General features: G+C 33.9%; 1 protein-coding gene across 1 annotated transcript; it reads left to right on the top strand.

Annotated features, from left to right (window-relative positions):
• Positions 1-523: 523 nt before the first annotated feature.
• On the top strand, positions 524-14,035 carry LOC132559574 (uncharacterized). The gene is made up of 12 exons (XM_060224204.1): positions 524-697; positions 875-953; positions 2,375-2,524; positions 3,250-3,378; positions 3,823-3,898; positions 5,178-5,359; positions 6,325-6,382; positions 7,365-7,477; positions 7,880-7,930; positions 10,287-10,361; positions 10,527-10,562; positions 11,332-14,035. Exons 1-12 carry the CDS (start codon positions 524-526, stop codon positions 11,412-11,414), a joined length of 1,206 nt encoding a protein of 401 aa, XP_060080187.1. The 3' UTR covers positions 11,415-14,035.
• The last annotated feature ends 7,942 nt before the right edge of the window (positions 14,036-21,977 follow it).

A 21,977-nucleotide genomic window follows, 5' to 3' on the forward strand; every position in this document is an offset into this window, starting at 1 on the left:
ATATAGATGACCTAATACAGTAGAAATTATAAGAATAAGGTCTATGGTACTCTATCTTACTATTATTTGAACACATTTGATATTTGTTTTATGTTGATATCTTATTTAAAATTATTATACTGATCTTTTCTTATTCATGTAAATTTATACAATACAAATCCAAACCGTTATATTTATAAGGCCGAGTCACACCGTTCCCGGAATCTAACGGCGGCTGTGCCGAGTTGCTGGCCGTTCTGCCTTTACCTCCTTCACCTCTAAGGAATTCTTTCGATTTTCAGTCAGATTTATCAAGAGATGGAGGGATAGAGACCCTCAATACAGTATGGCTTACAGGGCGTGCATTCAAGTTTACAGCACACAGACACAAATGGTCCTAATGCATGTATAAATGTCTTTCTTGAATGATTTCAAAGTTGATCTTAATGCTACGAAATCTAGCTTTGAAATCGGAACATCTCTGTGTCATGTCTCGAGGGTCCTTCAGGCCGTCTCTTCGACACTCTCGCTGCAGTAGACGATAATGTTCCTGTCTGGAGCCATAAAGGTGTCTGATACTCAGATCACAAAGAACACATGCAAGTGCTACGCAGGTACAACGCGTTCAGTAAGCAAGGTCCATGGGAAACTCGCCAAAATCACTGCCCTCAGAAATTATCATGCGTGCAGCAAAAACTCGTGTGGCCTGCCCAGAACGGTGAGACTTGGCTTAATTTTTGCTGATGAACTTCTGGCTAGCCAAGCTGGTATATTGCAGGTAGTATTTACAAGAAAATAGTTTATTTAAAAAGATGTCAACAAAGTCGCTTTATTTTGAAATCCCAGACTTTGTACATTAAAATACATACACACATATATATTTACTCTTTTCAAGGCATCCCGTTTGGTAATACATATGTTGGATGATCTGCAGTATGTAGAATGTTTCAGTGTCGGATGTCCTGCAGGTAGCCGTAAGTATTATGATAACATGGTCTATTGTTTATGTGTTAATAATAGTCGAACAATAGACTTTTTGTACAGTGTATCATATTCACAATTTTGAATTATTGATGAATCATGCCAGACTAGATATGCTAAAATATTGATCTATGGAAATTTTCAACGTGCTTGTATTATTGTGAAGGTCGTGTTACCGGGAGATTACGTAATACATTGGTGATTAGTCTATAAATAGCCCATACGCAATAAAGTCGTTGGTTGATTAGTGGTTCAATACACCTTGTGGTACCTCTGAGTTTTTAGGGCAGAATATAATAGACAGTATTTCAAACTAATGCCAGAACGTTTTTAAAACAACTCTTCAGAGTTTATAATAATCAATATTTGTACACTCTGAAAGCAGTAACATATTTTTAGTGTGATTTTTTCCCTATGATTATGGTAGACATTTATCAATATTTTGTTATGTTGGTATTAAATGACAATGGTTGTCTATATGTTTTTGGGCATGGATTCAAAATGACTATCATTATGACTAAGATTTATCTTATGACTGAAGTATATCATATCATATTCAAGTGTATAAATTTCGAGACTGTCATATAATTAAAGCTTTGTGTCGATAAGAGACGAAATCCATACATCTATTAATGTAAAGGATGTTAAACTACAGTTATCTGAAGCAGAGGATGTCATTCGATAACACGTGTACATATTTCCATGTAAAGTGTACTGAACGTGTGTCAGCAATCGTGACGTAAATAACAGAATTATGCCGATATCCAGGACTAATTGATCAAGAATATTAGTCACAGCGATAATTTAACAGTAAGCGGATATAATCTAAAATAACTAGGATTTTGAGAGCTGAATTTCCTGAACACTTAAAAACCGCAAAAAAAGCAAGCAAAAGGGACAAAAAACAAAACAAAAAAACCCGAATGTCTCAATGTTACGATAGAATTAGTATACGCTGGTCCAGATTTTGATATTTACGTGTATCTAAAATTTCCAAGAGTACAAGAACGAATTTTTGTTAATTAAAAATGTGTGAAATTCCTTGATTTACTTATAGATCTATTTATAGACCAAATGTTTCAGATGTATTCACCTATGAATCTGCTCCAAAAAAAGTGACACGGGCAATACTGAAGTTATAATTTATTGAATATCATCAAAGTTGAAATAGTACAATGTTCGGATTTGTTTGTTAAGAATTCATCTTTCTCAGAAAACTTAAGGTCACGTTCTTAGTATTATCTTCGGAATTACGGGCGATTAACCTGATACCCCAAAGAAATCTATATTGTCGTCTGTATTACAGATGAGTCGGAGAGGGAGAGCATTACAGAGCTATAATTTGCTGTTCGGCACATATCATATCCATTTCGTTTAGAAATCTAACTTGTATGTCTTATTGTAAACTTTGTAGAATTGTCGTTCTGCAAGAAGAACAAAACATCCGACTACTGTCATGACTGCCCCGGAGGAAGCACACAGCCTTTACCCGTGAACTCGAAAACAGTCCGAACCAGAGAGGAAATCCCGAAATGCGTACGGGCAAATATTGACTGCCCTCCAGGTATAAACTTAAGAAAATTCGTCTACAATTACCATTCTCATTTTATTCATTTGTCTTGGGAAACATAATTTATATATACTGTATAGAGATTTTTTTAATTATCATTTTTAGATAAATAATTCTAAGTATCTCGCCAGCGTTATTTAATACATTTAGTCAATAAATATCTTCCAAATATATGATCCATTATATTTCCATAGTACGATCTCTTCATCATTGTCTGAAGTAGAACTATGAATGCTTAATTATTGAAATCTAATTCAGGTATACACTCACGAATTGCGTGTAAAACCATGCAATATTCTAACATTGTGTTCATGATGCGATATCTTGTGTTTTTTGTTCTAATCATTGTATGTAATCCATATTGTGACAAGAGATATAAAATATAAAACACAAAATATTGAGCGTAAACCGAGAGATATTTGAAGATTGCAACGCATCTATGTATATTAGCAATCTTTTGTGACAAGAAATATCGAATATAAAACACAAAATATTGAACATAAATAAAAAAATATTTGAATATTGCAAAGCTTTACGCTAAGCACCCACACTTTGTATAATTTACATAATGGAAATTCAAATTCACGAAAAAAAAATCTGTTTGACAACTTCATTGAAATTCAAGACGAAAACTTAAAATATCATACACTGTAGTTATTTGAAAACGTTTTTGAGTAATTTACCATAATTTACCAAACAAAAAGTTTTTGTTTGTTTAGAAGCTGTACCAGCTCTCGAAGATGGAATCGATTGTAGGTGTGACGCGTCCCGAGGGTATATAGGTAGTGACTACATGCTTTGTTTGAAATATACCAAGTGTCCTCCTGGAACTGCGTTTGAAACAGAAAGTAAGTCCTCTTTTTTTGTTTGTTAATATTATCTTTTTTTTTTTTTTTTTTCAAAAACAGAATTTATAACGTGATGTCAATTGAGATTACAAGTCAACCACTTTGAACAGGAAAGAGATCATAACCTTATCGTTGAGGTCAAGGTTATGTCATTTTCACAGTCAATACTAACAACTAGAAGTTATATTTACGGTAATCAGCGATTTTCTGTTAAAACAGCTTCTAATCTTACACTAGAAGTGCTTTCTTGGTGACAATAGTTTACCGACGTTTTCACAACTCATTTTGACGATTTTTAAAGATGGCACCCTGAAACCGAAATCTATTCTTCCATCCACCCACCCAACTCCACCCAATTCCATTCGCCTGTCCGTCTCTCCTTCCGACCGAAGTTTTGTCTCTAATCTATGAGACAAATACAATGCAAATTTTATTTCTTTTCAGATGGGGCTTGCAGGATTTGTCCTGTTGGAACGTTTAATCCTGAAAGCGGTTACGGGCCCTGTATCTCTCACACTGAGTAATTATTATTTAATGCTTAAATACGGCTCTGTTGATCACTATATGTAATGTTTACAGCATATTCAGATTCCTCACTTTCAAAAGCAGTGATGATATTACATGTAGCTAATAATTCAACATGTCCACTGATTGTACGTGCATTTACGTTTAATAGTCTCCCTAGTTTTTAACATTCGTGTCCATTGCATCACTTACGAGTCTCAGGACACAACATCTGTAAGATGCAACTTATTTCATTGTTCGGTATGGTGCTCTTCACTTGTTTGTCAATCCTCGATACCGCAGGGGTTTCGATCACTTTCGCTCTCTGAACCCCTGGAACTTGATTTGTTCTAAGAGAAAACAAACGGAGCAATCAGAGACTGATACAATTACAAAGACCACAAAGGCACGACACCCAACTTCAAAGCCATTACAATATACTGCTATGCGAACTCAATTCGTTTGATTTTCAGCAATGGATCAACCTAGTCTTTTTCTCTTGTCCACAAGGTGTCTTACATGGAATCTTCAATTTTGCCATGACATGTGCCATGCGTGCAGAGAGCAAAAGTGATCGTGATCCGGAGTATCGAGAATATTGTTTGTCTTTTGTGTAATTCTTTTAGTCGGTGTAAATTCTCTAAAGAGGTTAAAATGTTTTTATGTTGAAAGGAACATTTAAACAATTTCGATTATCGGGTTAATGGCCGAATATTCTCATATATAGATTTTTACAAACTGCAATATCTAATTGCAGACTTGCTGTTGCAAAGCAGTGTGTATAAAGGGTCAGATTGCTTTCAGCTGTGCTGTTTCCGAGGGCATCCAGTTTTCGCTATTTCCGAAGATGGAATAAATTCGCAGAAAATAGACATCTTGAAAAATGACGTTAATAGAGAAAGGGATACTGAAAAAATATTCATTTTCGCGGATTTTTTAAAAATTTTTGTTGTGGGTGTTCTTAATCTACAAATTTTTATGTTAGTCAAAAGTGTTAAATTAGTGAAAGCAAACTTATTGAGATTCATTCAGTTACGAAATGAAGTCAACTAAAACGGCGATTTTTTTTCCCCAAAAATCATGAAAATTGCTCACTACGAAAACACACGATTTTACAGTATTCCATTCCATGACCTTATTCTGTAACGTACATACCTTTAGCATCAAGTGTTCAGTAAAACTTTGTCATCTAAAAATATATCTTTACAGTAATCATTGGTGCATTTGATCGTTTCAGATTTCTGATGCAAAACAGATATTGTCATAAACATAGGATTGACATATTTTATTTATAGCTGTGCACTAAACAACAGGGAAACTGTTCTGTTTGGAAATACAACAGTGGATAATGTATGTGGAGAGCTGATAGAATTACAAGTCGTTAATGTGACAACGGCGAACACTCTGCTAAAGGGTAAGAAGGAGAACCGAGAGAATTTAAGACAAACACCCACCGAGGAATTGAAACAAATACCAGGTACTTTTATAGATTCTAATGAAAAAAAGGAAAAGACCGTGTACTGTAAATCGCATTAATTCTTGAATACTTTATTTTGCGATTTTACCTTTTCACACATGTTCACGAATACATGATTTAGCGAATGATGAGATATTAAAGGCCCGGACTCTGTAAAAAAACGAAATCAAAATGGATGCCACCCAGAGGTATCGATCTACAAATAATCGCGAGGGATTTTAATTAGCGATTAATTGTTGCCGCATATTTACACGAAAATAACTCCAACAAGAAATATAATAATGACATAAAAATGCTTTAGGTTACCGTCTAGAAAAAAATAGTCTAATTTTCTCTCTTTTTTTTCTTCTGAATTTTGAAGTACCCACTATATCTTTTTTCTCTCCGTTAGTATAGTAGCTAAAACGGCAGCGGTTTGATTCAGTGGTTTTGCCTGCTGTTTTTTGAAAAAGAAACCCAGCTGAACAATTCTATTACACTTCAACATCAACGAACCCTTTATATGCATATTGTATGCGGGAACATTCGTACAGGAAGTTTTCCACCCTCGCAGAAAGCTATTAATATTGGCTGTGGATTATTTGCGCTCTACAATATGTGTAAAGGAATTATGTTTCACATACATTTTGCCTAATTGACAAACGAACAGTGTTTACTTCTAATGTCGACATCGGAATTGTTTATTTACCTAACATGAAACATTTCGTCCGTCTCTCTCTCTCTCTCTCTCTCTCTCTATATATATATATATATATATAATAAGGTACAATTTCTATTGTGAAAGGGATTCGTATAAGTTTGCCCAATCTTATTGTATATATTGATACTGATAAGACATGTTTAAATAAAAAGGTTGATGGAGCTAAATTTGACCTTAGATGAATATTTCCCAGCATGAAAAATGTGAGATAGTTAAAGCGAATGAGAAATGATAGGACTCATAATAAATGGTTATTTTATTATAGATGCATCATTGAAACATCCGCCGGACAGAGCACTGGTTGTTACTGAGCGACACACGGGGTAATTTGTATTTCATCAAATGATTTCTTTGGATAATGATTCAAAATAACCCATCATTTAAGATAGATATGAAGGCTTTTTTGAAATACGAAATAATCTGATTCACATGCAAACATTTCAGGGAGATATCACCCGTTCCCAGAATCCCTAAAATATTAGATATTTTTACATATTAAAACTGACAAGTATGATTCAAAAGCTATATCTACTACATTCTGAACTCTTAAGTCATTTCCGTTTGACGAGTGACATAGTTAGTCAATGAGAAAAAACTTTCATTAAAAAATAATTGATCTCCGGAAAAAATCTTTAGTGAAGTTTTTGTAATTTTTTTTCTGGTGTCATAATACAAGTCATTTTCGAGTAAAAGATCAGATATCCAATAATGGCTATAGTTCCTTGGTGTTGACATGTTTTTCTGGTTGTTTTTGTGACACTGGGCATGGCGTCCGCTTGTGGACAGTTTTGTCCCCCGAGAACAGTCGATAAATCTTGGATAAATCTTGCTCACGACATCCACCATCAATATGATCCATACCAATTTTATCTATATATTAGTCATTGGATATTTAAATTCATGGATTAAGAATAACCAATTATTAATTACTGTCTAGTATCTGTGAACAAATGGACTCTAATACCGGGACTGGACAAAAACTTCGATACATCGAGAAATTCGAATCATCAAAGTTCGACATATAGAAGTTTGACCGTATATCCGTGAGGTAGAAACAGTGTTGTCTGACTGAAGTTTAACCGTCAGACAAGGATGTTACAACCTATACAACGATACAGCTGATGTAACTAGTTAATATCGAGTAGAGAAAATTAAGTAAAGTAGAAAACTTTACAACTTTTATTAATCAATTCTACAGTTCAGTTCCTATGATCTTTTATATTTTATGAGAGCTCTTTTTGTTTAAGGTATTCAGCATGTTTTAGGAGTGATATAACCGTCGTTTTTTTCTGTTTCTTTTGTCAGTATCCCGATGCTCGTTACTCTGGTCATGGGCGTGAACATTCTGTTGTTAACTATACTCCTAAGTGTAGTTATTTACAAATGGCGAAAAGGAATAAACATTAATGGTAAACCGAGTAAGTTATAACTATATGTATGAATTTGAAATTTCATGAAATAATTTTAAACGTTCGATTCTACTGTATAATTGGTAATATTTGTGGGTTTATAATTTTGCTATATTCTCGGTCATTGAAGAAATTTAATACCTAGAAAATAGTCGACAGCGTATCTAAATCTAGGAAATGTATATCATATATTTTTATGCTTGGATATCAATTGATGGATACGCACGAAATTGAATCCCCGTAAATTAGCCGAAACCGCGAAATATCGACCCCGCGAAATCAAATATCTGTGCCGCATATAGTGATATAGTACAATACGAAAACTTGATTTGTGTTATGTTGTTGATTTATTTTTCATACTTTAAGATAATTTTTGTTTTTACTAATTCTTCATTTCTATTGTATGCTTAGGCATGCCGGCGAATGTCGATCGGACACAGACTGGTGGTAACGATAAACCAGGTAAGACAAATTAATTTTTCCAGAACTCTGATTACCAAAGTGAATGTAAATGTGAATGAAAAGTACTATTGAACACTAATGAAATACTATTCTGATTTTGGAACGTGACATTGCTAACTTGGATTGACTTAGATTTTCATGGTGGGTGTCGTTGACGAAGCATAATACGCTTACTCATTTGGAACATATTGTTTTATTATTTCCTTTTTTAAGATTCTCCGTGTATATCTTTCTTATGTTCATAGTTTGCATTTGAATTAAGATTCTGTTGATATGTCAATGTTTTCTCTGTCTCTTAAAGCGGCCTCAGATTTCAACATCGGGAAATGGAGAATTCGGCTGATAAATAATAAAATATATCCATAATAAAGCGATACACGCGCCTATAACGTCAATTTTTTTGTTTTTGTACATATTTTCGGCGTCGGAACATTGTTTATCTTGACTATTGTTTATAAACATGTCCACGTTCGGTTTATTACGAAGAAAGCCGAGTGGGTCACATGGCTGGTCACGTGACGTGACCTCCGCTGCAAAGAAAAAAATGGATTACGAGGAAAGTGTAAACAAACGTACATGTCTTATGCATGACACTTGCTTTTGCGCCTTTCCGCAAATTCTTGTTTGCAGTAAATGCTTCTATAGAGTTATACTATATAATCTTAAACAATCAATCTTAGTAATTCGTTTTGTTTTGGCTTGTCGTACGAGAATAATGTCTATGTCAATCGCGGGCGCTTAAATATTGGGGCCCCAAAGGGGGTAATTACAATAGGAAAAGAAAAAACTCATTGTGCAGAAATGTACATGAATTGAGACTTTGTCTGTACACATTAATATATATTGTTTACCTCTCAACATGTGTCTATGTGTTTATTATGAATTTTATGTTTATCATCAAAGTCGTTATTCTTACAGTAACACCACGCTGTCTGGCACTTTCTGTAAGGTAACTTTTAGGTCCTCGTCGCCTTTTCGTACTTGCGTCCGTCATATTGCCTAATTCTATGCGGTAATATATTAATTAGATCAAGACCGCACTTGCAGCCAGATGTCTTATAGGGAAATGGTGTTCCATCAAATTAAAGGATGGAGCAGAAACAAAATCAATTATTGGTTTCATTCAAGTCGTAAAGGTACCGTTGACCTAATAGTTATTATCAGACCTAATGTGTATCTTTAGTTAAGAAGATTTATGCTGATATGGCAAGACATTGAACACTATAAATAGGTGAAGTAGGATTAGCTTACAAACTGACCAGGACGATCTCATCACATTGAATTACGCAATATATACAATTGTAGGTGTATCTATTTCTATATACGTTTTGTCTATGAACTTAATCCTATATAATGTTAGTATGTATTGATTTACGGATTATGTTGGTCAGCAATAATTTAGCTAACATAAGCGTAAATTCATTGCTCACGAATCACAGGTTAAGTGGGGTTTGATCAACGGTCATTTTGGCAGTGGGGATAAATAGACGACAGATATTGAGGTTTGTTAGAGAAGGCCGGGGAGCGCTGGAGAAAGGAACACCATCTCTCACAAACTATGACTTTGCTTGTACCTAATAAAACTACATGAAAGAAGAAACAACGCCTTTGCGCTTATACTCAATCGGGTCACACACTGTTTACATTCTTTATGTTTGAGATATAAAAATGTTTGCAGTGACTTTTAATTTTAGTATTTAACAGAAAGTTTTAGTTTTGTAACATTCTATCGGAAAATAGAACGTTTTATATTGTTTTCTCGTAGTGATTTTTAACATTATAGTCGCTTTAAATACATTATACCAATACTAACTGGTGCTAGTAGCTGTTGCCTTACTGTGAAATGACAGATGATAACAATTGTTATTGCAATTAGCACAAATGTCGTTTACCGATGACTTAATGGTAATGACTAAATTGTACCCATTTATCTATCTTAGGCAGTGAGGCATGAACATATATATTACAGCCGGATAATTACACGCATTAGCAGAGCACACGTGTAAACACAGGATGTACAGGCATATACACATTTTAAAAACTGATTACGTCAGTCTTTATCTGAACAAACAGCTGTGTGATTTTGTTGAAACATTATCCGGTTCTACTGTAATTCTAAATTTGTACTGAAAGTTGCTATTCACTTATGTTAAAAAGGACATTGTTTTTGGGGAAGGTAAGATGTCAACAAGTGCTAATTGTGTTTGTTAGTTAGGTCAAGGTTTATACATAAATACTTGATATATTAAAACAGAATAAAATAATAAATATATGTACTACTATTTTACGTTATCGTAGACCCAGACATTGTTGTCATGAAGATAGCATTTCTATGATATTGTAACATCGTTTATAGGAGTCCAGGTAGAAGAAGATTGCGGACCAGAATATGCGTTGAAAGCCACAGATGATACTGGCAGTTCTACAGAAGGTATCTAATTGTTTACAGAAAGCTGATGATTTCTTTTAATAAAATTATTTATCTTTTTCTGATTTAATACGATGACGTAATTAACCGTTCACTGAAATTAAGTGTTTTGATACTTTCTAATGTGTTTTGTTACATCACGATATCCAGCTGTTTTCTGGATTTCAGATCAAAGTTTAATGAGCATGACCGGAGAAGAACCAGGTAATTTATGAATAATGAAGTTGTTTAATAAAATAATAATTGAGATTTAACTTTGAATCACTTTACAGAATAAACTTGATACCAACAAAATAAATCTACCAATTTAGAACAGTAAACTGAAGCGAAATTGATAAATGTTACATTCGAATCAAAGTCTGTAGTTGGACATATTACCTGCTCATGAAATAGCATTTGGCATTCCGTTAACTAAACAGCAGTATTAACGCACTCGCCTTTCACCTAGCCGTCCGAGGTTCGATTCTCGGTATAGATTTGAAAAAGTATGGGGTCAGCTGCCCGACTACGTGAGTTTTCCCCGGATGCTCCGGTTTCCTCCCACAGTAAGACTCCTCACGTGCTTCCATCCGGGCCGACAAGAGTGATTAATATAAGTTAGAAAAACAATTGTTTATTATTTAACGTTTATTATAACTAAACAGCACGATACATGAGCGGAATTATTCCAGATATGGGCTTATTGGCAGATAAATCCGATATATATTAAACAAATGGTATGTCACGGAATAATGATAATAAAACGCATTTTATTACATCACATTCTGTTTATTTTACATTAAAAGCAATAAAGAACAATTTTGCCGTGTCCAATTTTTCTTATATGCATTAATGGTAATGTCTATTTCGGATTAAGCAGTCATGCAACCAGAGAGCACACATCATTTAACTACATGTAAAATCTATTTTGGATTGCTGCCAATCTTACTTTGAGATGTGACGTACGTAACAGTTTACCATGTATTTGTTGTAGGGACACTGACCATCTACCCACAGATTAACGCTGTCCCCTGTGTTCCTACAGCTCCCTCTATGACGCCATCGATGATGATATAGGCGAAAATACTTCATTCTGGCAAATATTATGAAATCGATTTCAGTATCAATGTAAAAATATCTGTGATGAATTATATAAAGGGAAAGTAAAGTAATAGTTTCAAGACACGAATGAAGGTTATTCCCTATTGCGAGTGAAAGACAAAAGCAGACTCATAGTCCAAGTAGAAAAAGACCAGTTGTTTCGGAAGAGTATGCGTTTTCTGACGATCGCCATTTAAACCTTGGTCAGTCCAAATAAGTAATGCTTTGTTCCGGATAATCAACGGGGAATTTTTATTTTGAGTTTTTTTAGATCCTTAAAAGGAAAGAAAATATGTCGGGAAGTGCAGAAATCCTTAACGTCATTTTGACCCCACACTGTACGACGTTGCGTTCAACATGTCGCCAGTCCAATGTTGAATGGGCTGTCGATATAGTATCATGATGATTTGTACTGGCAGGATTGCCTTCCAAAGTACAACAAACAGGAATTTAAGTATAACCTGTTGTGTATGCACTGGAAGTACATGCAATCAAACGCTCAATGGAATAATTTCTGATTCAATGCTTTCTCTTCCATCACAGCGGAATTGAAAACTAATTGACTGATAATTTTTTTTATCATCAGTGCAGTGGTAATTTATCAAATTAATTCTTTGATTAAAATGGCAAAAATATACAAGGGCATGGATACTTAATGAACTATGAAACCTTGTTTTATACATGTAGTTTTTAATTATTAGAATTATTTCATTATCAACTCTCTAGCAAGGACTATTGTGACTTGTGATTACAAAGAGAAATGATTGTTTATTGATAGAAATTGGTATAAATAGTGCATCAGTAAGTGACTCTAGTGATTGCAAAAAAATTTTGAACCTCGTGACATTCTCAAAGAAGATGGGTAATTGATTCTCTTTCGGAATTACAATAATGTATATAGATTACATAATGGACTTGTGACTAACTTTGCCTTGAAAAGTCTAGAATTAGTAGTTAAAATATGATGGGGAATTCTGTACTTGAGCCACTGTAGTGTAGCATTTTTCGTCACCTGAAATGGCATTTTATAGAAAGTTTCCCAGTCATTGTTAATTAGTTCAAACTGTTTTCCCCATTTTACCTCACCTACTGGCTCTCTACGCCTGTGTTTAGAATATTATAAGAAATATTTTGATCCTTTTAAATGTCTTATAAAAATATGGATATAAAATGGAATTATGGAAGTATTTTCTATAGGTAGTTTATCTGACAAAACCTTTTTGACTGTAGATATGATCCCTTGATATTTTACATATGGTTACATTGTATGCCTGCAAAAACTCTTAGAAACTGAGAAAATATACAGTCATCTTGCCATTTACATACTCACCCCCAACATTTATTTGGACATCAATCAATTCTTTAATATTGAGGACCACTTACCTGGTGTATGATGTAGTCTTCTAGCCGGACTCAGTTTCAATGCATCTTCAAAAGCCCTTATATTGACCATTTTTAATCTACCATTTATATAGTCTTGCACAACAGTATTTCTCTTAATTTTGTCTACTTTACTATTCCACAAGAATTCAAATATAATGGACTCAATTCTCTTTAAAGTCTTTTCATCTGGGTTTGGTAAAGCAATGAAGAAGAGATTGAGCTGTGAAGTCAAAAGGGATTTGATTGTGTGTATTTGTCCTATTGGTGTAAGATTTCTTCTTTTCCAAGTATTCATAAGTGCTTTTAATTTTACTATTTTCTTGTCATAATTAATTTTTAGCATAACATGAAGATTGACGTCAAATTCTATCCCAAAAAGACTGAACCTTTCCTTTCCCCTCAGCAGATTCAGTTCTGGCATAAATGTTTCACTGCTATATTTCTTAGCCCCTATCCATATGACCTGAGTCTTATCAATGTTTACTTTAAGTCCAGAGATGCCTGCATAAGTATTTAGTTCTTTCAAAGATTCAAATAACGACTGTTCACGCCCATCTAACATGAAAAAAGTGTCATCGGCATATTGAGACAAAAGGATAGGAAACAAATCTACTTTAATACCATTGATCTTATTGTTATTTCGTACTATATCAGCTTTGTGTTGGAGATTAATATTTGGGCAGTCTTGAATCAAGAAGTGAAATTTTCATAGTGTTTCCACATAATCTTGTTGTGAAAGCTTTCTGAGTTGGAATTTGCTGAAATGTAAGTAGTTTGTTACCATGACAGTGTTGCTGATTTAAAGACAGGTGTTCAGAAATAAATTTCTTCTATAATGTAATGTTTAGAATAAGCAGTAATTTTGCATTTGTAGCATTTTGTCAGTTGGTAACCATGGCAATCACATGTCAGAAATCGGAGGATTTTTTTATTTACACAAATTTTATCTCTCTGCTATTAATATAATTGTTATGTAGTTTATAAATATATATATATATACATGTAAGGATGTATTTTTCATAACCAAACCGCTATACCTGTTTATCCATGACATGACCAATAATTTCAGAAAAAATGCAAATTAACTGTTTCCTGCTACCTTTGGATAATGATTATGTTTACATGTTGGTATTTTCGTATTATTTGTAAACATTACAACTACTTTTTACCTAAGTCTAGTCATATGGAGCATTTAGCTTATGCTATAAAACATGGTTTTTTTGTCTAAATTTGTGAACAATACTAAATTTGTGTTTATAAATATATATATATATACATGTAAGGATGTATTTTTCATAACCAAACCGCTATACCTGTTTATCCATGACATGACCAATAATTTCAGAAAAAATGCAAATTAACTGTTTCCCCCTTTTAATGGCAAGGGATAAAATTAGTCATATGTTATATATCAGTCATATACAAGAAAATTATATTTTGAGATAAGTATGTTTATTGTCTGTACCAATTGGGACAATGGTTAATGCTATTTATATTTTGCATTTAGTTAATTAGTTAACTTTATCTGAATATGTTAACAAGGTGATTTTTGTAACATTTGTTACAATGACACACTAATTTTGATGGCACTTTTATAGCTGAGTTCGAATGGAAGTTCGATACTTTGAAGTGAGATGATATAAGTTTCTGTAAACATGCAGCATTATGTTTTTCCAAACCTTTTGAAGTGCAATATTTTTTAATGCATTTATATGATAATGTGTTCGTCGCTTTCTATTTAGTAAATACAAGAATACAACCAATACAAGAATTTGTTATTTATTATTTAGTCGTTAATGTGCTCGACCTTGAATCTCTTCCTGCTGATTAACATTTTGTCAAAATAATCCTGTACTGAATTTGGATAGTCAAATAGGGTGGGACACTTAGATCATTTCAGGCAGAACTGAAATAGAAGGTATATATTTCACGCTGCACTACATCAAGTTCTGTTTTGTCATTTCTTTTCGAACTTTGTATTTCGTTTACAACTTTGATTTCGGAGATTTGTAAGAACCAAAGTAAAGTTTCCTGAATTTCGTAAATCTCGTCAGAGATAAAAATAAATTTATTATTCTTATAATCATTACATGTTTCTGCAAAATATACACATTTTGTTCCTTCTCGTAATGATTCGCCGTTGAAAACAGTGTAAACATATACAAAAATCTGCAACTATATGATTTTGCAACCATTTAATGACGTCACAAGCCATGCGGTTATTGGAATCAATATGGCATGAGTGTATACACAACTTAAAAATACAAGGTCACTTCAACGTTTGAGCTACAATTCCAGGACAGCAATATCTTATATCTAGGTAATTTGAATTTATATATATCAAGAAAATGTCTGACCATCATAAATACGTTGATTGTATTGTACAGATCAGATAGCAATATGCCATAACAACGATTTAATGTGTCCGTCACAAATAACAATGCAAACGTTTTACATCAGAAGATCACAATTTCCGGTAGGAGCTCATGTTTCTGCAGGGGAAGAAATTGTTTAGTTTGTGAAATTAAAAAGGGAGAGGGCCGAATGGAAAAGCGAAAAGAAAGAATGATTGTGATAATTAACTAATCTTTATGAATCTAATTAAAATAAAACCGAGAAGTCAGCCATCATTATTTTGGGCTTTCTTGCTAAATGTCAGCTGATAGTTTGCATACTTTTTACCACTCCTTATCAACGATGTCATCTTAGGCTACCAGAGACGAAGCCTCATGTTTCCTTATTACTATAACTCCTCTCGCTTTGTCGATCGCTGATTTATAAAAAAAATGTAAAAAGATATTACGATCGAAATATAATAGTACAACACCATATCGGTACCGTTGCCGTTCTTACCAATGTGATTCCGTTGCACTGCCGCACTTACACTGATTCGCGAAAATCGGCAAATTTGTGCTTCGCTATAGCTGCTGCGAGCCCAATAGGTTTGATAGCGATTAATATGAGTATAACTTTACACTGGTATATCATACATTTGTATGTAATTGAAATCTACAAATTATGTCAATACAGAAACATGGTATGTTATTTTACAAAATCATATCTGAAAGAGGACCACACAAAGTTCCTAACAGTATGAATACATGCAAAATGTCTATGGAAACTTGAATATTTTGGATATTGCAGACATAGTGCTACATACATGTATAAGGATTTCCCCTCGCGTTTCCTGTAATCAGTTTTAAGGGCCAGATTAAGAAATGTGGTTTAAGTACTATCGACTTTTGGTATATATTGCAAAGAATATTTCCAAGCAATAAAGTAATACAACAAAGCTACACACAATATGCCTTCTTAAAGACCCTAACACTTGTGTCGCCTGTAGAGCTGGCGGACACTTAGGGATCACTTTGTCCGTCGTCACGCGTCGTCGTCAGTACGAAAATTTTCCGTACTTTTTTTCGGTAATGCTTTGAGTTATCAAACTGAAAGTTGGCATATGGCTTTTTGTTGCAAGGGTACAGATTAATTTTGATTCCCGGCTGTCTGTGACCCTTTTAGGCAGAGTTATGCCCCTTTCAACTTAGAAAATTTCCTGGGAATATTGTTTTCCGGAATTTTTTGGCTTATACTTTGAGTTATCGAAATGAAATTTGGTATATGGCTTCTTGTTGCAAGGGTACAGATCAAGTTTGATACCTGGCTGTATGTGACCCTTCTTGGCTGAGTAAGAAAATTCTCAGGAATATTGCTTTGCGCAGTTTCCCCTTTATGCTTAAGTTATAGAAATGAAATTTGGTATAACAACTTTATGGTTGATCGTTGCACATCCAGTTTAATTTCTGGGTGACCGTGACACTTTATGCAGGCGACACATACAGTTCCGAGGAACTCTTGTTTATAACTTATTACATTGTGAACTAGAATACTGAAATACGCCAGCAACAAAATAATATGCCAGTTAAATATAGACAAATATGTCAAATTTAACATTCACCTTTGATCCGATGACCATAACCTATCGTTGGTCTACGTCTCATTTGATTTCAGTCAATAAGACTTTCTTATGTCACTAATAAAAATATTTCAAATTTGACCTTTGACCTGATGACCATAGCCAGTGATTGGATTACTTCAAATTCAATTTCAGTCATTAACACTGCATTATGTCGCAAGTAAATATTTACCAGTAATAATTAGATGATAATTTTACTGTATATTTCCATTATTATTCATACATGATATATTTATAGCAACATTCACCTTTGCCCTCTGGAATTAAAAGCAATTGGAAGTTAGCACATTCTGTGAAAAAGCACATGGGATTGTCAGAGTTTAACCATTCAAACTGAATATGTTCAGTAGGACCCGAAAAGTACTCCCACGTAGCCACTGGACAAAGTTTGAGAGCAATTGGTCTGACAGAATTTGGGATGTTGTGTCGAAAAAACCCGGATGACGCACAGCCATACAACATGAACATTATTGGGCAATTGCATAATCGATACGAGTCCCCAACTATAGGAATTCATCACTGCAGAAATAATGTAAGAAGTAGTATAAGTTATATAATCTATCATGATAAATGATCAAGTACTCAGTACTTGTTTACCCGAGAAATATTATTCTTCGAAAATGTAACGTACAGTTGTAAATCCACAACACAAATTGCTACAGAGCTATTCTGGAAATGTATTTACAACTGTTAAAAAAGTACACCACGACTCATACCCTACATATTTACTCGAGTAAAATAAGTAAAATATCACATTCAAGGAAATGTACAAACAATTTAAAATAAGTACATCACGTCACATATTTCTACATATTTATTCGGGTAAAATGTCACATTACGGGAAGTTATTTACAAAATTGCGAATAAGTACAACCCATATTCCTATCTTTTCAATTTAGAAACAAGAGGCCCATGGGCCTTAACGGTCATCTGACATTAGATACAAGATATTTGACCCCTGTGACCTTTAAAGTGGGTCAAGGTCATTCATTTGAACAAACGTGGTAGAGCTCCATGCCAGTATGCTCTGTGCCAAGTATTAGCCCCCTAGACCTTCTAGTATTTGAGAAGAAGTTGTTTGAATGAAAAGTTTACGCACGGCGGACGGCGCACGGCGGACGACGACGGACGAAGCACGATGGCTATAGGTCATCTTGACCCTTTGGGTCAGATGACCTAAAAATATCGTTATCCAGAAAATGTCCATACATTTGAAGATAAGTGTATCGACACATATATTCCTTTATATCTATTTTTGAAAATGTCATATTCCATGAAATATATTTACAATGTAAGTAAGGACACCATAATACACACAGCTATCTCTTTACTCTACATATTCCAGAAGATGTATTTAGAATTATAGATAAATACACCAAGACACATATTCTTACCTATTTACGCTGAAAAATAATGTCCAGAGAAATGTTGTTAACAGATGTAAATAAGAAGATTATACACAACTTTCATTACACGTATAAAATTATAAACAATAGAGCAAGATAATAAATGTATATGTATCACACAGCTGTTTCGTCCTAGCAAGACTCGTCCATGTTGCTAGGGGCCTAAACTGTTGAAACCAACGATGCGGACGAGAACAATCCATATTGTCAGAATTCAAAAAAAAAAATCGATAATGATCTATTAATGTCTTTCCAAATTTCTATCAACGTTTGATTTCTGTTTCATTATAACCTGGTTGTATATGAAAACAATACTGAATACATTAACCGTTAGTGAAAACCAAAACATATTCAAGTGAAAATATCTTTTAATACAACTTTAGAATAGTATATAGTAGTGCCAAATTTTTCTTTCAGATTATTTCATTGACCTGATTTTACCAACAAATGGATTGTACAATAGGTATAGTCTATAAAAGCCCTCTCCTTGCTATTATAAACAAATATAAACATCAGTCAAATAACGAACGGATACAATGATAAATACTAACTACTAAACATTTCAGTGGTAATAGTATGACTCAATGACTGGGACAAGATAAGTCCGAAAGTCAATTTGCATTGAATGCTGCAAAGTCAAATTTTCCATACATATGCATCCTCCTTTGTTGACTCCATACAGATAATGAGCAGACAAAAACCTGACACAACAATGTAGTTGCAAATATTGAATAAAACTGCATCATTCAGCCGGTTCGTCCTTCTAGGACTCTGAGACTAAATTGTAAACCTATAGATACTCAAATCGCCTTGATACAGGTTTGTTGATTAAATGCTCTTTATCAAAATATCTGTGATGTGTATGTAGGTAAAACGGGGTCTGTTTTATCATCTATTATCTCCATGCAATATTTCGTTAACAAAATATCTTGACAAATGTTTGTCTGAAATGTATACCCGACAAACAATACAGAACAAAATTGAAAGAATGGTTCACGAGAACTAAAGAGTTTGAAATTTCGGCAGCAATAGGCATTTCTTCTAAGACTTCCTTCCAGCCTTTACCAATTACAAAACCATACACGGTTCCCATGACAACCGGTAGAAACATGATGATAAAGAATGTGGTCATACTAAATATCATTATGACTGTTTGTTTGGTGGCATTTTTCATTTGAGTAGCAGAAGAATAACTTCCCCTACCGGATGAAATCAGAGATTGTCTGAAGTAATCTGCTTTGTAAATACCCTTTATCATTAAAATGTTAAGAACACAGATTGAACAAAATGGAAAAAGAATATCAAGAGCGACAGATATGTAGCTGTGGTATTTCAAACAATAATCATATGTGAATTCTGGAGCAACACATGTAGCATATTCATCATCCCAATTCAGACAAACAACCGGAATAGCAAAAGCACTTTTGACAAGAAAAAACAAACAGACATTGATAAGGACACGTCTTCTAGAAAAGTACTTGACTTTGAGAGGATGACAAACAGCTATGTAGCGATCGAAGGTGACTGATACCATTATCCAATTGGATACTGTAGAAAATATTATCGTCAAAGCAAAGGGTAAAGAACACACCATTGTTCCATACTTCTTGTTGAATAGTGTCATCTCCAGCCAACGGTAGATACCACCGACAATCATTACACCCAAGTCAGAGAGTGCCATGCAAGTCAGATATAAATAAAACGACGATGACTTGGAAAGGCGTAGTGATACGACAAATGACAAGACATTTCCCACAATTCCTAGGGACGAATCTATTAGCCAGATCCCACCAAAAATGTCACGGGCAATTCTTGAATGAAAGGCTTCGTCATGGTCTGTACAGTTGCTTGCGGAGTTACTTTCATTCAGTATATGTGCTGTATGATTTGGAAGGCTCCTGTTCGAATTTCCCATATTTCAACTGTAAACAATCAACACAATTTACTATGAACTGTTTGTAACATCTTTATGAAAGACACTTAGCCACATTCAAAATGCAACAGCTAAAACACATTTTAAAATGATGGTTATGTAACGCGGGTTTTAATTGGATAATATCTATGATTTAATACTCAATATAGTCCAATCTCTCCCAAAGTGTATTGAGGCACCCCAATGACTTCTCTGTGAACGGCTCACGTCATTTTAAGATTAATGCTTATTGTGTGCAATGATAAAGTTTTTCATCATTTTTCAGTTTCGTTGTTTATATTATTATATTGACAATGGATGTTTGTTCATCTGGAAAACGACTTAAGTTTAAATGGTTATAAATGTGATGGATTATTCGCGGAAGATCAAATTTGAGTAAACAATCACCAGCCCTTTTGTTTACATTTTGTTCTTTCACCTTTCAACTATACATGGTGATATAATGTGACATCAGTTATAACTGATGGTAGTTAGACCAAAGTATTAGTGACACGTAATAACTTAAAAATCCTAATTGATTTTATACGTTTATCGACGACAATACTGTCTACAGCTGTGTAATGTGTTGGTGTTGCCAGGGATGCCACCATTGTTGCGCACGACGTCAAACTTTGACCCTGACCGCGAGGTCAATTATTGGTAGTCCATGACCTGTTTACAGAGATGTATTGTGACTGTACAGGAACGATTACTCATTTGATATTTCAAATATGGCGGCCATCTTCCAGTTGAGGTAGATGTTCAACACTGACATCGGAGATATTTATTATAACGATATGCTAATATGTGTCATCGGAATTTAAAGTGAAATAATGATAATGCCTATGACGTATTGCGATTAACAATTTCGTCACTTCAAATGAATTTGTCGGTAATTTCAAAATGTCGATAGATAAAGACGATAACCCTTACTGTATGTGATAATCTCAATTTAGGGATAAACTTCAGTTAATAGTATCACAGCTAAATGAAATCTTATCACATGGTATTGTCTCCTACATTTACTGGATTTTTCAATAGGGAATGATAATAAATTTCCATTTAAAAGAAACGTACCGAGAACTCAGATGAGGCTCCGTCACGATCTCTTTCCGATGTCTCTCCACGATTAATGTTGTTTTATCGATCTATTTATAAATACCTTTACATAACGAACTTTAGACATGTACACTAGAAATCAATATTACAGATAATTCACGCATTTTCAACTTTTCAAATGCTTCGATCTACGTCCTGACTTGAATCCATCGACCACTTGACTTGAAAGTGGGCGAAGCTTCTACGTCATCAATGGTTGAAAGAAGCGTTTTGATTGGCTACGAACATGTGAATGGCCATTTCAAACAAACTTGGGAAATTCTAATTTTTTGTTGAATTATGTGGTTATTGTGAAAATTATATCAATATCGGGCTCGTATTATTTTAGAACGGGGATTGTATGCTTGTTGTTATGAATATACTGGAGATTCGATCATGAATTTTTACGTTTTAACACTTGACTGCGTTTCATGTGAAAACCAAATTCACGATCGAATCTCCAGTATATTAATAAAACCAAGCATACTATATATCCTAAGTGTATCTTTCATCAGCCTTATTTGATTGATGAGGAGATGTTCATCCATAAACATATTAAAATTATCTTATATCCAATTATAATACTTGCACGTTTACTAAGATAATGACACCTATGTTTTAATAATATACAGTGTCCAGGTTTTTCATGTCAAAGTCAAATATATTTACTGCTAATTACCAGCACATTGAAATATGTAAATTATAACATTCTTAGAACATACACATGTACTTGATGTTCTTCTAAAATTATCAGACATATATGTAAT

Source organism: Ylistrum balloti, unplaced genomic scaffold (assembly GCF_031769215.1).
Source record: "Ylistrum balloti isolate Yb309-2 unplaced genomic scaffold, AGI_CSIRO_Ybal_v1 Utg370936, whole genome shotgun sequence".
Classification (NCBI taxonomy): Eukaryota; Metazoa; Mollusca; class Bivalvia; order Pectinida; family Pectinidae; genus Ylistrum; species Ylistrum balloti.